At 33.1% G+C, this 14,939-nt stretch overlaps 1 protein-coding gene across 2 annotated transcripts in view; it reads left to right on the top strand.

Moving 5' to 3' along the window:
- Window positions 1–14,630, top strand: part of LOC149803166 (katanin-interacting protein-like) — a 225,754-nt gene extending 211,124 nt beyond the window's left edge. For both annotated transcript variants that reach the window (XM_089952787.1, XM_089952785.1), the window contains exons 36-38: window positions 2,029–2,189; window positions 5,027–5,130; window positions 8,776–14,630. In XM_089952787.1, the coding sequence (XP_089808913.1) occupies window positions 2,029–2,189; window positions 5,027–5,130; window positions 8,776–8,831 (321 nt within the window). In that variant the 3' untranslated portion in view covers window positions 8,832–14,630. The remainder of the gene's footprint in view (window positions 1–2,028; window positions 2,190–5,026; window positions 5,131–8,775) is intronic.
- The last annotated feature ends 309 nt before the right edge of the window (window positions 14,631–14,939 follow it).

Raw genomic sequence — 14,939 nt, 5'->3', positions numbered from 1 at the left:
AGTGTGTGTGTTTACACAATGAGTCAGCATGTATTTATATTGTGTGCATCTACATAGAAAAATACTTTCTTCATAGTATGATTTTGATTGAAATGAGCAGGAATGGTATGCAAGATATCCCTAATGAAATTTATTACTTTTCACACACTGTTTTTGTAGAAAAGAAGGGACATTAAATCAGATTTGTCCTTCCATCCTTCCATCACACTTTGTTCATACACATTGAGTCCCTTAACTGATACAAGATTACAACCAAATTTGGTATGCACCTTTAGATGATGGTGTAACCTTGGCTGAGTTAGATTGTCAGAATTGTATGCTGTCATTTAGCTGTTTTAGCCCCGATTGCCAGACCCACTCACTTTTCTTTCCTGCACAATAAATTACTGAATTATTATTATTGACTTTCATCCAAATTTAGCATGGTGCTTGACATTTCTGAGACCATGACTGAGTTTGTGTCTTAGCATTCTGAATCATTGTGTAACCAAGTTCTAGCCCTTGATTAACAGGCCCACCCACTTTTTTATTTCCACTCAGTATCTCCCAAAATTATTATTGGATTTCATCCAGACTAGTTATGCAGCTTGATTTCATCAGACATTGGTTGTATTTGGTTGTAATTATTCTGCATTGTTTAGCAGTTTCATAGCCCCCAATTGTCATACCCAGCCACTTTTGTTTCATCGCAATTTCTGACTTAATAATTGTTGGATTTCAACAGAATTTTATTGGTAACTTTATATTGATGAAGCCTGGCAGAGTTTGATTGTCAAGTAGATTATAAGTTAAAGCCCCTGATTTACAGACCCACCCACTTTAATTTCCATGCAGTGGCTGCTTTCCTTAAGTTTATTTCATCTATATTTGATACAGTTTGATACTTATAGGATTTGGACCAAGGTTGGTTATCAGCATTGTTATTTAGTGTAGTTATGGCCACTAGTTGTTCATTTAAATTTCTGCACAGTAACTCAGTTTGTTTTAATTGGATTTCGTCCACCTTTGATATGTGACTTGATATTGATGAGACCTTGGCTGACTTCATTTGTCAGCATTCTACAGTATTTATCACAGTTACTGCCCCTGATTTTCTGACCCATCTACTTTTGCTTCCATACATGAATGTCTCCCTGATTGGATTTTAAACAAATTTAGTGGGCATTGACCATTAATGAGACATCAGCTGAGTTAGCTAGGGTTGATTAGGTTCAACATGCACTTTTGTCTTTTTGTGGCTTCATATCATCATCCTTTAAGTGCAGCAGATCCCTTCATATGCAATTTTATGTTGATGGTAGCTTGGTTTAGTTTGATTTTTTTGCAGGGTTGTGACCCCTAATTGTTGGACCCAACAACTTTTATTTCCACGAAATAATTGCCTTAGTTATTGTTGTTGAATTTCAAGTTATATATGTAAATTATCATCGTCCTTCATCATTGTTTATTGAGGTTAGGGCCAGTGAATTTTGACTCCACAATTTGTATGTAGCTTTTTTTAAAGGAGATTTAAACTGGGTTCCATTGTCAGTCATCTATGCCATCAGTATAGTCTTTACTCATACATTTTCTCACTATATCCCCATTGTTACCTTGCCCTTCCTGCTACAAAATCAACACTCCCCAACTTTCAATGAAAATTAAAGGAATGTCAGTTCTAGGAATATGTTCTTATTGTTAGTTTGAAAACAGACTTGAATCTGTGACTGAATTGTGTCTGCTGTATGAAGATATGGATTTCATTAGGCGCTGCTGTTAATCAGGAACAGTTTTCTGACTCCAGAAATAATTTCTCAGATATCAGTTCTAGACTCATACAATAATTTACCTTGAAATATGATTGTTGCTGGTTTATTTGTACTAAAAAGGTCTTAGAATTTGGACCAACTCAGCATATCTGTAGCGAGAGTTCATACCCACCCCACATATCTGTTGTGTCCACCTCTCGTATCTGCTGTAAGACCATTCGTCATATCTGATGTGAGATTTTGGACTCACCCTCATATCTGCTGTGATTTTCTTTTACAGCTGCTTGTTGATGATTTATTGGTATATAATGGTGAATTAAAGGCTGTTCCACATGTAGCAAGGGGTATTGTTCCAACTGCACAGGCCTCTCAGCCCTATCATACCATTATATTTACCAACAAAAAGGAGATTCTAAAGAGGGAAAAGAACACAATCATAAGGTAAGAATGTTACTCTGGCTTTGACAGAAGTCGCATTTGTCATCATAGACAATACAAGAATTTGTGAATTGAGCATGCATGGATTTACCCTGTGACTTTACACGGTAGTCATGGAATTGGCTTCTGCTTCACAACTATTGAAGGACTAGAGGAAGTAAAACCAAATTTGATATGCAGCTTTAGATTAAGAAAATCTAGCAGAGTTTCAGTTTTCAAAGTTTCTTAGTGTCATGTAGTTGTGGTCTTTGACTTGGAATATTACTCTTCAGCAGTGTCATGAGATATATATATATATATATATATATATATATATATATATATATATATATATATATATATATATATAATTTGTTATTTTTTTTCTCTCTATGATTATAGGTTAAGTATAATTGTATTTTGGAGTTGACATTGTCCAAAATCAAGTTTGCTGTGTACCTGACTATGGACATTGATGTTGTTTTTATTTTGTAAACACATAATATATAGTTAGTATTTCTCTAGGATTGTGGGTTAAATATTATGATTTTTATTAGTAAAGGTAAACCTGTTTATTTAGGTCTGGGTCTAGGATATTGGAATTGCTTTATGGACAACCTCTTGTACTAATGTTTTCCATGTTCTTTATTATAGTTTTAGTAACATATTTTATCTGTTTACAACTTAGAATTTTCTGGAAATGAACTTTGGGCCTACATCCTGACTCTACTTTTGTGTCGTATTTTTTTTATATATCTTGTTTACTTGAAATATTACTCTTTTTTGTGACAACATCAGAAGCAGAATCATTTGTATTGTGTTCAGTTTTTGATTTGGGTGGAATTATATATTCAGATTATTATTTTCTGTAATTAAAAAGTGCTCAATAATATTCCTGAAGAGAAACATTAATTTAGATTTATAGCAAATTCATACAAGGACATCATGGATTACATTATTGTGATAATTGGAAAACTGTTAGCACTTCAACACCATCAGAGCTGGATCTCATTTCCAACACCATTGAAATTTAGAACTTTATTATGTAGGACTGGTGATAGTATGTTTTGGATGATTTGGGATTTATTTCACAATACTGTAAGTTCGTTTTATATTTTTACTTTTGTATTCTATGGAATTTGAATTTCACAAAACGTTTTGGTTTTCGCTCTTTTCTATTACTTAGTTTAAGACCATAGAGTCATATTATTATATACACACACACATTGGATTGGGGTGGAAACACATTAATAGTCTTGAAGTCTGCAGTATGGTAATAAGTCAGATAACCACATACACAAGACAGAATTGAAATAATTACAGAATGTGCAGATTTTTTTCATGAGAATATTTTGCAATAGTTCTTTGAAGGAAACTGTGAGCCTGATTCAGAGTATCCATGTCTTTTAATAAGAATGGCATTCATCTTCAATTTTTCCACTGTCACATTAATGAGTCTGTGTGCTCTATCAACATTTTATTGCCTCCTAATTTAAACAGAGTGTACAACCATCTTTTTTTCTCAACAAATTACAAGTGTTCCTCACATTCTATAAGACTTTTAATATTTTTGTTATTCTTTACGGAGTTGATCCATTTACTTTTTTGTGTGCCACTCCTGCAAGGTTACAATTGATTACAAATAAATCAATCAAAACTGCCTATATTGTGTGATAACCACACAAAACCTGACCCGTATTTGTTATCTGATATTAATTGCCCAAGTTAGTCCCTATAGTGTTGAGTAACATTTCCTGGGATATCTATTGCAAGGCCTATGCAACAATTTCTGCTTATAGTTTACACATCTAGTATAATAGTCTTTATACATATTAAATATCCACATTAACCAAGAGCTCCCATATTTAATGACTGTCTTCCAGGAAACATTTGCAGAACTGATAATGGATTTTCTCAGTAAATTTTCAATTCTTGTATCCCAAAATGTCAGATGAATAGAGGAGAATGACCTTGATATGAATAGAAAATAATTTGAACACAATCCGAGTGAGGTTATTAAAATAATATTTTTCTTATTATTAACCTTTATTAGATTCAGTAACAAGCTTTTCATTTCATTTTGACCAGTTCAGTCTAGTAGAAAACGTTATTCCCATATAATTGTAATAATTTTCTCATGATAAGTCCACTTTTATACTTCTTATGTACGAGGATATTTGTCTTATCCGTGTTAACAGTATGACATGTTTTACAAATACAGGAGTGTTTAATATTTTGGCAACAGTCCAGGTTTTATTATTTTATTTATTGTTTTGAAAATATTACAGTGGTTATCTCCCATCTTTCCACCACCACAGACAGAAGTGGCCTTATAAGAGAGATGGCTATGTCTTGTAGGTGATAACATAAATGTTAGTAACACATATATTTCAAGTGACAAAGGCATAAGTAATTTTGAAATATTTAGCATTTTCATGTAAAACTCACATGTTATACATTTTGTAACCCACACAAGGCAAGCCAGAAAAAGTATTTTTGCTATGAGATGACCCTTAGATTATGCTAACTTTTGTTGTGCAGTAATGTGCTTCTGAGTAATTTGATGTTTTCATCTTTGTTATTATTGGTGGCAATAATAAGCAGTAATTTTCAAGTGACATAACCTGACAAATCAGGAACATTTTTTGCAGTAATATACTTTTCTGCTGTCGTTGCTAAAGAGGTATCCTTCCAAGAGGGGTATATTTGAACACAAGATCACTGATGCTGTGACATTCTCATCATAAATGGCATGCATTGGTTCATTCACCAGGCAGAAGAGGAATGGAGTTCAAGAAGAGAACCACTGCATATGAAATTTCTCAATTTTCAATAATGCTTGTCATTTGGGGTTTTTTCAGCAATCAAGGGTTGGAACAGGACATCCAGATGACCAATGATATGAAGATTGTCTCCCATTATGCTGACCCTAAAAAAGCCCAGTCAGGAAAACCTGTTGATCAGGGTAATTTTGGGATCTAGTCTTTGCTACAAGCCTCGCTTACTCTCATTAACAAATAAAGATGTTATCTACTTACTCACAAATTTTAAAATTGCAAAGTTATTGCTTTGAATAAATATTGAACAAATGCTTCCTAGCTTAGTATTGACGACATAGGATAAGATTTGTGTAAAAGGGAGAGGAACAGAAGTAATAAAATCTTACAGGTAAGACAACATAATGCACTGGAGAAAAATGGTCTGATTTTTTTTAATGGTCTGATTTCATATGGCATTTCACTGTTTTACAAATATAAATTGGAATATCGTTATTACTAATGTGCTTTTTACAAGGAGGTAGTCTTGTTTACAGAATGGATGGAAAAAGAGATTTTTGTATTTTATCTATATTGTTTTGTTCTACTGGTCATAGACCAAGCGACTTATTGGAAGACCAATTGCTTGACATGTATAATCCATCAGTCCATTAGCATAAGTTTTTATTGCTACTCTTCCTGAACTACTCGGAGTATAGACATGAAACTTTCAAACACATTCTTCCCCATGTCAAGTTGGTCCTAAATGAAAATGGTCCTGCACAAACATCCAGTTATTGCTACTTCTCCAGAATGAATGGTCAAGTCAGCATGGAGTTTTCAACAGAAGACTTCTTATGATGTCTAGTTGGTCCTGAATGAAATAGTTCTACTTGGACATCCAACAGGTCCTTTGCAGTAGCCATCTTGACAATCTTGTTATGCTATAGTTTGTCTATACATCCCCTTTTGTTTGTACCCCCCTGCCGATTTCAATAACAAAAACGTTTAATGTGATAAAAAGAGAAAGAACTATGTCAGCTGAATCATTGATTTATAATTTCTAACCTGACTGACCAGAATGGCACAAATACTGGCATCCCCTTCACCTTTCATGCTTAACAGACTTTCCATAAAAACAAAGCGCCACATTGTGTACAATATGGACTAGTTTATTTCCATCATACAACATAATGACACAGTTGATCTTGTTTGGTAACTGCCGGATAATTACGTAAATTACATAACGTTAAGAGTTTGGAATTATATTCCTTTGCAAACATGATCATAGAAATTAAACCGCCTGTTATATCCATGTGAAAGGCAAATTTGTTGTCATTCTTTTCCTTTGCTTGATTCAACATTGTAAATATCATAATCAGACAACTTATGCATGTACATCTGTAGTTGTGCTCACACCCCTTTGCTGAAAATGGACTTATCCAGGAACTGGAAATGGATTTCGAGCATGTCCGTCTATTATATTGAAAACTTCCATTAAGCATGAAACGCACAGATGATGACGGTGTTAGGGACACTCTTCTCACAGTCACGTTAGAAATTATAAATCAGTGAATGAATTGACTAAGTTCCTTGCACTTTTTGTCCCATTTAAGATTTCCATTATTTAAATCGGTAGGGGGGTACAAACAAATGGGTTGGTATAGTCACCTGAATGGATGGTTATTATCAACATTGGGTGTCACTACATCACATTTTATGATATCTTGATATTTTATGATATCTTGTTGATCCTAGACGAAAATGGTGCCAATCTAACATCCATTATGGCCACAACATGAAAGTCCTGTTATTACATTTCATTCTGAACAGAAAGTCATATCAGCATGGAATTTTCCTTACAAGACTTTTTATGGTGTCTAGTATGTGTTAAATAAAAATTGTGCTGCTCTGATGCCTAATATGTTTACCATCTCGAAAATTTTGTTATCGCTAATTCTTCTAGATTTAATAATATTAACATTAGGTTTTAACCAGAAGACTTCATATGACATCTAGTTGGTACTAAACAAACATTGTGACTCCAATATGGCAAACATGGCAGCCATCTTGGAATTCTCAGTATTGCTACTCCTCCTAAATGGAAAGTCACATCAACATGAAGTTTTCACCAAAGACTAATTATTATATCAAGTTTGTCCTGAATGAAAATTGTGCCAATTAGGCTTCAGTTATAACTGCCAAAGCGAACATGCTGAAAATCTTGTCACCATTTGTCCTGAATGAATGGATGGTTGATTAAAATGTAATATTGTCACCAAAAGTATTTTAATACTCTCTAGTTTGTCTTAAAAGAAAATCGGACAACCAATATGGCTGTCATAGTGGCTAATTTGTAAATCTTTTAGCTCGCGAATATAAGAGATGGTGTTAGCACTCGGCATTGAAAAAAAGAAGAAATGGTTTTCTTGAATTTCTGAAAATTATTTTCAGTTTTCAGTCATTACAGTAGCATTCCCTTTAAGGGACTCATTGTCATGAGTGATGTGTATATGATTCATGAGAATGTCTTAAACTCCAAAGTACCAGTGCTGCTTTACTGACCCACTCCTCCTCTTGCCTAGCTGCTGATTTCATTACTGCAGCTTGCTTAGGGGCTGACTACTAGAGCCTGATGCTGCTGCAGCCATATGATAACATTTTTGCTGATGATTTGGTGATATATGCCATTTTTTTAAAAGTTATTTTCATTATAATTGACTGATTTATATATTGAACCATGTGTATATGAAAGCTATAACTACCTTTTGTCTCACTGATTCTTGTATCCCACTGACTTCCACAAAATCAATGAATTGGACACTAAACATGCTGTTTGTTAGACTTAAGTTGTACATAGTTATGTCAGATATGTATAGATGATTTTTTACAAATGTTTAATTGGTATATTATGTTCTGATGTTGCTGTTAGTGATATTTGTAAAAGCAGTTATGTTTTACACAGAAATGAAGATCACACTGCTAATTGTCATTTTCAAACTTTGTTAACCTTCTCTTGCATAGTTATTAGCTTCAGCCAGTTCATTTATTAACAGATGAAAGTATTTACAGAAGACATCTTTTCTTTCTCTCTCACCCTAAATGAAAGCAGCACTGATGCTTTCATTAAATTTTGTGACTTGTAGAGCATGTGAGTATCTTATCCTCACTACATTGTCTTCATCCTTTGATTTCTATATCTGTTTCTGATATAATAGACAAAGGCGATAATTATATGCCACTGCCAGCACTTCCTCAAGAAATTTCATCCTCTGAAAAACTGGAAAAGTGTGATTCCAAATCGCTAGTATAAAACCATTGTTTCCACTCTCGACAACTGCTCATAGTAACTACTTCATGGTAGAAAATTCTAGAAAATCCTTATGTTTTGTAGCAGTACATAGTACATGACATTTTTCACAGCATTTGTTAACTCAGTTTTGATTAGTTTGGTGTCCTTTTAACTGCCCATGATTAATCAATAAGATCATTTTGTAAAATGAACATACAGATTGGATTTATCCATCACTATGATTTATGGCACATAACCACCAAGCAGATATATCAGCTATGGTGGATAGCAGGTGTTTGTTTACAAGCAGATTTATAAGTTACTTGTCTATTGTGGATATACATGTCATTGGTAGGGAAAGAATTAATATCCCCTCCCCCAACCCCCTGTACTCTTGACCTTCCCTGTGATGACCATCGTTACATTAGAAACTGTTGATCCTGAGAGGTCAGTGAGGTTCTGCTTTAATACTTACTTGAATAATTTACATATTTACTTATTTTTATGCAAAATATATGATGATGTTCCCAGAATGAATGAGACCTTTCTTATTGTTTCCTAGCTCAGAGACCAAAAACCAGTGTAACTTCTCAAATGAAGATGATGAAGAGAAGGTAATGTTTGCTGCCAAGCAAGTCTGTCAAATTATCTGCCAGATCCTGATGGTTGAAAGCAGCTACACTCCACAGATAAATAATTCAAGCATTATTGGACTCCATTTATGGAACAGGGAACAACTGCCTCTTTGTTACTAAAGTTCTTTTGTCACAAAAGTTTATACATCGTACTTGAATAAAATTAAGAATCCTTTTTTAATGGCCATCAAAATCAATTTTGATCATTCCAGGCACTCAACAGATTTCATTCTAAGAGCACCATTAAATAGAATCAATCATATACAAGCAAAAGTGCTTTGTATAGTTCATGTTCAATATTATTGCATTGGCAATTTAACAATCCATCCACTTTGAATAGTCATATCATTTGTTGGATACTATCAGAAAGTTTAAACTCATTTTGCATAGAGCTTTTGAAGCTATTTTCATTTAAGGATGCAACAGACTAGATCTTAAACCAAACTAAACACCATCAACACTATATGTTGCTGTTGTAAACACTATGTTATGAATTTTTTCAATAAACAGTTTGTTTTGTATAATGTCACATGTGTTGGAATGTCAGTCAGATTATATGAATGTTTGATTTTATGTCACTGTCCATATATAATGTCATTAATGTTTGATTTGATATAAATGTCCAGTGATGTTAGATTTGATATAAATGTCTATATGTAATTGCAATGATGTTTGATTTTATACAGATGTCCATATGTAATGTCATTGATGTTTGATTCAGTATAAATGTCCAGTGATGTTTGACTTGATATAAATGTCCATATGTAATGCCAATGATGTTTGATTTGATATAAATGTCCAGTGATGTTAGATTTTATATAAATGTCCATATGTAATTGCAATGATGTTTGATTTTATATAAATTTCCATATGTAATGCCAATGATGTTTGATTTGATATAAATGTCCATATGTAATTGAATTGATGTTTGATTTTATACAAATGTTCATATGTAATGCCAATAATGTTTGATTTTGCAATAATGTTTAATGTAAATTTCCATATATAATGCCATATTTTTATTTTATGTAAATGTCAGTATGTAATTTTCAAATTAAGTTCCCTTTTCTTTATTGATTAACTTGTGTTCCAGCGCATTTAAAAAGAAAATAAACGACATAGGATCTTAACATTTTTTGAGAGATCTTACATTTTGTGCTTAAGCTACATAAATTTCCATACAAGAAGGAAATGTCTCAATTTCCATGTGTTTTTTTATGGAACAAATTATTTGCAGCTGCTGTCTGATATATGCAAGTAGAAATCAAATGTAAGAAATATGCATGTTGTCATTATTAATTTCATTGATTATTTTATAAAATAAAATACCATGCATGATTTTTAGATTTGTTCACAGATATTTTATGAAATTTGCATTCATGTGAGTTGCTACAAAACATAACTCTGGTAATATTGGTTACTTTATGTTTGTCCGTCAGAAAAAGTACAGTGAAACTGTATTCATATTGATGTCTGTCAAGAATAGAGCTGTTCCACTTAAACTTATATGGCAACCTGGGAAGGCTTTTTTTAAAATATCAACCAGGCTACTCTGGTCACTTAGAGAGCTCATATGAAATTGACACAAAAAAATATCAATTGTATAAATGTTAAAGTACTCCATATTGAATGTGTGTCCCAGGGTCTCATTATGTTTTAGTGCAGCAGCCCTTAGTCAGTTCTGGCGATGCCTTTGATGTTTTAGTCATTTTTAAACTGCACTAGAATTAATGTTAGTTATTGAGACAATAATTCTAAATTTTACTTATATTTTCTTTCTGCATAAATGCTTTTATTCTTATTTTTAAAAAAAATTCCTCTTCCAGAAAAGCTCAGTGAGGTTTATATAACAGATGATGAGCCAATTCAAAGATGATTTCTGAAATAAAACTTAGGCTGTTGGAAAAACCAAAAAATGACTCCGATGTTTTATAGCAGATGACCAAAGTTTACATATAAAAATACTGGAAAAAATATCTAATTATGAGTACTTTGATACATATACGTTAAATGATTACAAAGATTCTTCATGTAAGAACAGGAGTCTGTGATAACCAGAATCTGTGATACAGTTATTTTTTTTTCATGTTGTTAATATTGCATATTTATTTTTCTGCATTGCAGATCTGATTCCATTGTAGGCCCACCATGTTATATGTTCTCGTATTTATTTGTCTTTAAACATTTCCCTTAGACTCTAACTTGTGAATTAAATTTTATGTAAAAGATTCAGTTATATCAGTACATATCACAGTTATAATGTACATATCTGAATTTTTTTAAATATAATAGATAATTTCTGAAATGCCAAGAGTTCAATCTCATACCAGACTGTTCTGTTAGCTATGGTTGCCGATTTGTAACCTGAATGTACAACATCTATTTGACAGGTTGTGGTGTTGTCTGATATCAGACCTGATATTAGGTAGGAAATGTCTTTTGCATATGAAGTCCTGATTAATATAGTAAGCAGTTATTTTTTGGGACAAGTATATTTTATGTTGTCAGTGGCATATTTTTCTAATCTATTGGATGGTTGAGCATGCATATTGACATCACCATTAGTGATCAAAGACTTGTGGGGAAGGCATTGTATCTGTATTTTTCTTATTGGGAGCTTGTTAGAATGATTCAAGTCCTTTCCACCTCCACCCATTTTTTAAAAATCTTTTACAGTATAGCTTGTAAATTGTGTAAGGTTAACTGTTGACATTATTTTTATATAATCTCACAAAACATAAAATAATAATTATTTGCAATGAAAAGATAAACACATTAAAAAATATCCATCATTAATAGCCACCTTGTTAAAAAGCTTGTACTTAATAGCACTGGTAGTAAGGAGCATGTACAATTCCCCAGTTGTAATGCTAGTGATTGTGCCCTAGAGTTGCTATGGCCTGAATGTAATGCTAATGGTTGTGTCAGAGTTTCTGTGGCCGGAGTGTAATGCTTGTGGTTGTGTCATAGAGTTGCTTCTGCCTGAGAAAAGGCTTAAGGTCATTTTGGTTGTGTAGAAAGTCCAGTTAGGTAAGTATAATGCATTGACTAGTCAAGTCAGTATTCACTTTAGTGTGAGGAGATATTCAAGTCCTGCTATTCGAATTTATTTGAACAACTTATTTTAGTAACTGTCTCTTACATATGAACCGTTTTATTCTTCAGGTGTTACCAGTATTCCTGTTGTTAGTCTATTCCACATTACTGCCATGTGATTAAGTTATGAGAGAACGATATTCCTCTTGAAACAAAATCAAATACAATTTGCAAGCTTTAAATGGTTGTTTTTGTGAAATCTAAATTTTTCAAGGCTATTTTTTGAAGGAAGATGCGCTGAATAAGGCAAGAGAGAGAGAACTTTCACTGACAGTGAAATGATTCCCTGGACTTTTGAGATAGCTTTCTTGATAATGTTGATTTCTCTATTAAACTTGTTTTTGTATTTTTAAGTGTCCATGTAAATTATGTGTTATACTTCCATGAAGAAAACCATATCTTTAATTGTCTTGTTTATAAGACTTGTCAGCATAGGAGAAAAATAGAATGTTAGATCTAACAGGTACATTATTTACAAATTCTAGAAATAAACCATGTGTACAAAAAAAAAAAAGAGTTCTTAAAATTACTAACCAGCAGTATATTTGTATGTTCTTAATTGTGTCTTACATTAAACATGAATGGTTTTACAAGAGGGCTTCTTGCTGAAATTCTTAAAAGTGTTGTTTATTTTAATGTTGTGATTCACATTACATGTGGGTACCAAAGTCATATTTCCACATTAATTAGCAAATTTTAGCTTGTAATATAGGGTAGTATGTATGCATCAGTGTTTAACAGCACCTGACTTAAAAAATATATATCTTGTGTATTGTATTATGAATGTATCCTTCTGTTTTGGATACCTTTATTCTACAACCGGATTGTTGAATATTTGAACACAAATTTTCACAATACATACCTCATTTTACTCAATCAAGAAAAATATGGCTATTTTCATTATCATGTACAAAAGAAGTCCCTTTTATCCAAACTGCATGGGGAGACCCATTTAATTTGGATGTGTGGGCATTTCAATATTTTAATGTTGAAGGCTTAGTGTGAAAACAGTGGACTTGTACAGTAAATGTAGTGTTTTTAAATCGCTCAGTACAGGTTATATGAAATATGAATACGGGTAATTTGAAAAAGTAAATTGAATCCTATAAGGAATTCAGAATTGTACAGTTTGCATTCCTCATTGAAACTAATATCGTAACAAGTATGTTGACAGAAAGAAAACATATATGGCCTGAAATAATAGACTGACAAAGGACATTCATAGAGTGAAATAAACTTGTTTTTAATGTTTTTAAATTTATCCGTTATTCATAACCTGATTGTTCCATCTCAAGAATGAATGATTGGTCCAGTCAACTATTTTATCATTACTACATGACTGCACATTATAATGTTTTACTACTTAAATCTTGTCCTTGCTAATGTTTATTGTTCTTGGTGGGTTTTTTGTACAAGGAGCAGAGAGGGGCTTCGAGCCTGTATGACTGTCTGTCCTTCCCTTGCTTTTCACTCTTACATTTCACACAATAATTCCCTTAATTATTGCATTTCAACTAAGTTTGGTATCCAGATAGATATCAGTGAGATCTTAACTAATTGATTGTCAGCTTTGGACAATATTGTTTAGCAGAGTTATGACCCCAGATTCTCAGATCTACCCACTTTTGTTTTTAAGGTTAACTTCCTAATTGTTATAGAATTTCTTCCCAACAATTTCTGCAGCTTGATATTGTTGGGTCTGTTTTGAGTTGTCAGCATTGTGTGTCATTTTAGTAGAATTATAACCGCTACATTTTTAGACTTGATAACTTTTTTCTCTTCTGTTCAACAACTCCCTCATTTATTCTTGAATTCCAATCAAATCTGGTATCGTTGAGTTCTTAGCTGACTTTGATTTTATACCTCATTATTTAGCAGAGCCTTATTTGTCAGATCTATACACTTTCTTTCCTGCAGAGTAAATTAATTGATTAATGTTGGATGTCAGTGTTGCTTGTTACACATTCAGCAGGGGGCCCTGAGTGGTCTAAAGCGCTCTCCGTTATGGATCGCTGCCATCTCACCTCTGTCAGCATGGGTTCGAGTCTCGGATTCAGCTGATGTGGGTATGTGAGAAAGCTAGCCAGTAGCTTCTCGTGGGTCGGTGGTTCTTTCCTGGGTTCTTCCTCCACCATTAATACTGGCTGCCATGTATAGCCTATCATGTGCTGAAAAATGGCATTAAACTGAATTTGATTTTTCAGCTTCCAGTGTCGTCATTTAGTGTAGTTATGGCCACTGAATATTTGACCCACAATTTGATGCAGTTTTAATATCAATGAGGCCTTCACCTTACTTCTGTTTTAAGTGTTTCTCATCAGTGGTATGTTCCTTTACAGTTGTATCCCAGCTCATTAATTGTATCCCCTTTGTCACGTAGCCCTTTCCTCAAAAGGAATTCTGCCATACTGCCAGTGAAAGGCAGGGGACATAAATTCCATTAATTTTTGTGTGTATTGGGTGCTATTTGTGCATGTGGTATTTAAATGTTTAAAATAATTCATATGTATAGTTGTACCGAATGTTTAGGCAAATACTCTCCCTTGTTAAATTATACTGTATATTTCTTGGGCTTTGTAGTTTATATAATCTGTATTAAAGTGATGAAGAGGGTTAAATCTGAAGAAATTGTTCAGCTGCAAGATGTTTTTAAATATATAAAAAATAAATAAATAAAAAACAAGTACTAATTGCTTTTGATATTTTTACAACAATCAGCCATTTTCTTCTTCAAATACATAACATGATCATATTACCTTTGGAGTATTACCACCATCTTGCAAATCCAGCCCTCACAGACTAAAATTGTTAGCTATAAAAGCTACAAGTTGTCTGGACCATACCAGTGGCTTAGTGATTAGAGCATATGCCTCAGAAGAGGAAGGTCATGGGTTCAATCCGCGGCTGAGTCATACCAAAGAGTTACAAAAATGGTACTAATGGCTACCTCGCTTGGCACTTAGCGTTAAGAGGTTAGTGTTAGGACTGGTTGGCC

Source organism: Sinohyriopsis cumingii, chromosome 3, assembly GCF_028554795.1.
Source record: "Sinohyriopsis cumingii isolate HCF-2022 chromosome 3, ASM2855479v2, whole genome shotgun sequence".
Lineage (NCBI taxonomy): Eukaryota > Metazoa > Mollusca > Bivalvia > Unionida > Unionidae > Sinohyriopsis > Sinohyriopsis cumingii.
The sequence above is the reverse complement of the archived record's forward strand: the minus strand, read 5'-3'. Positions and strand labels throughout refer to the sequence as shown.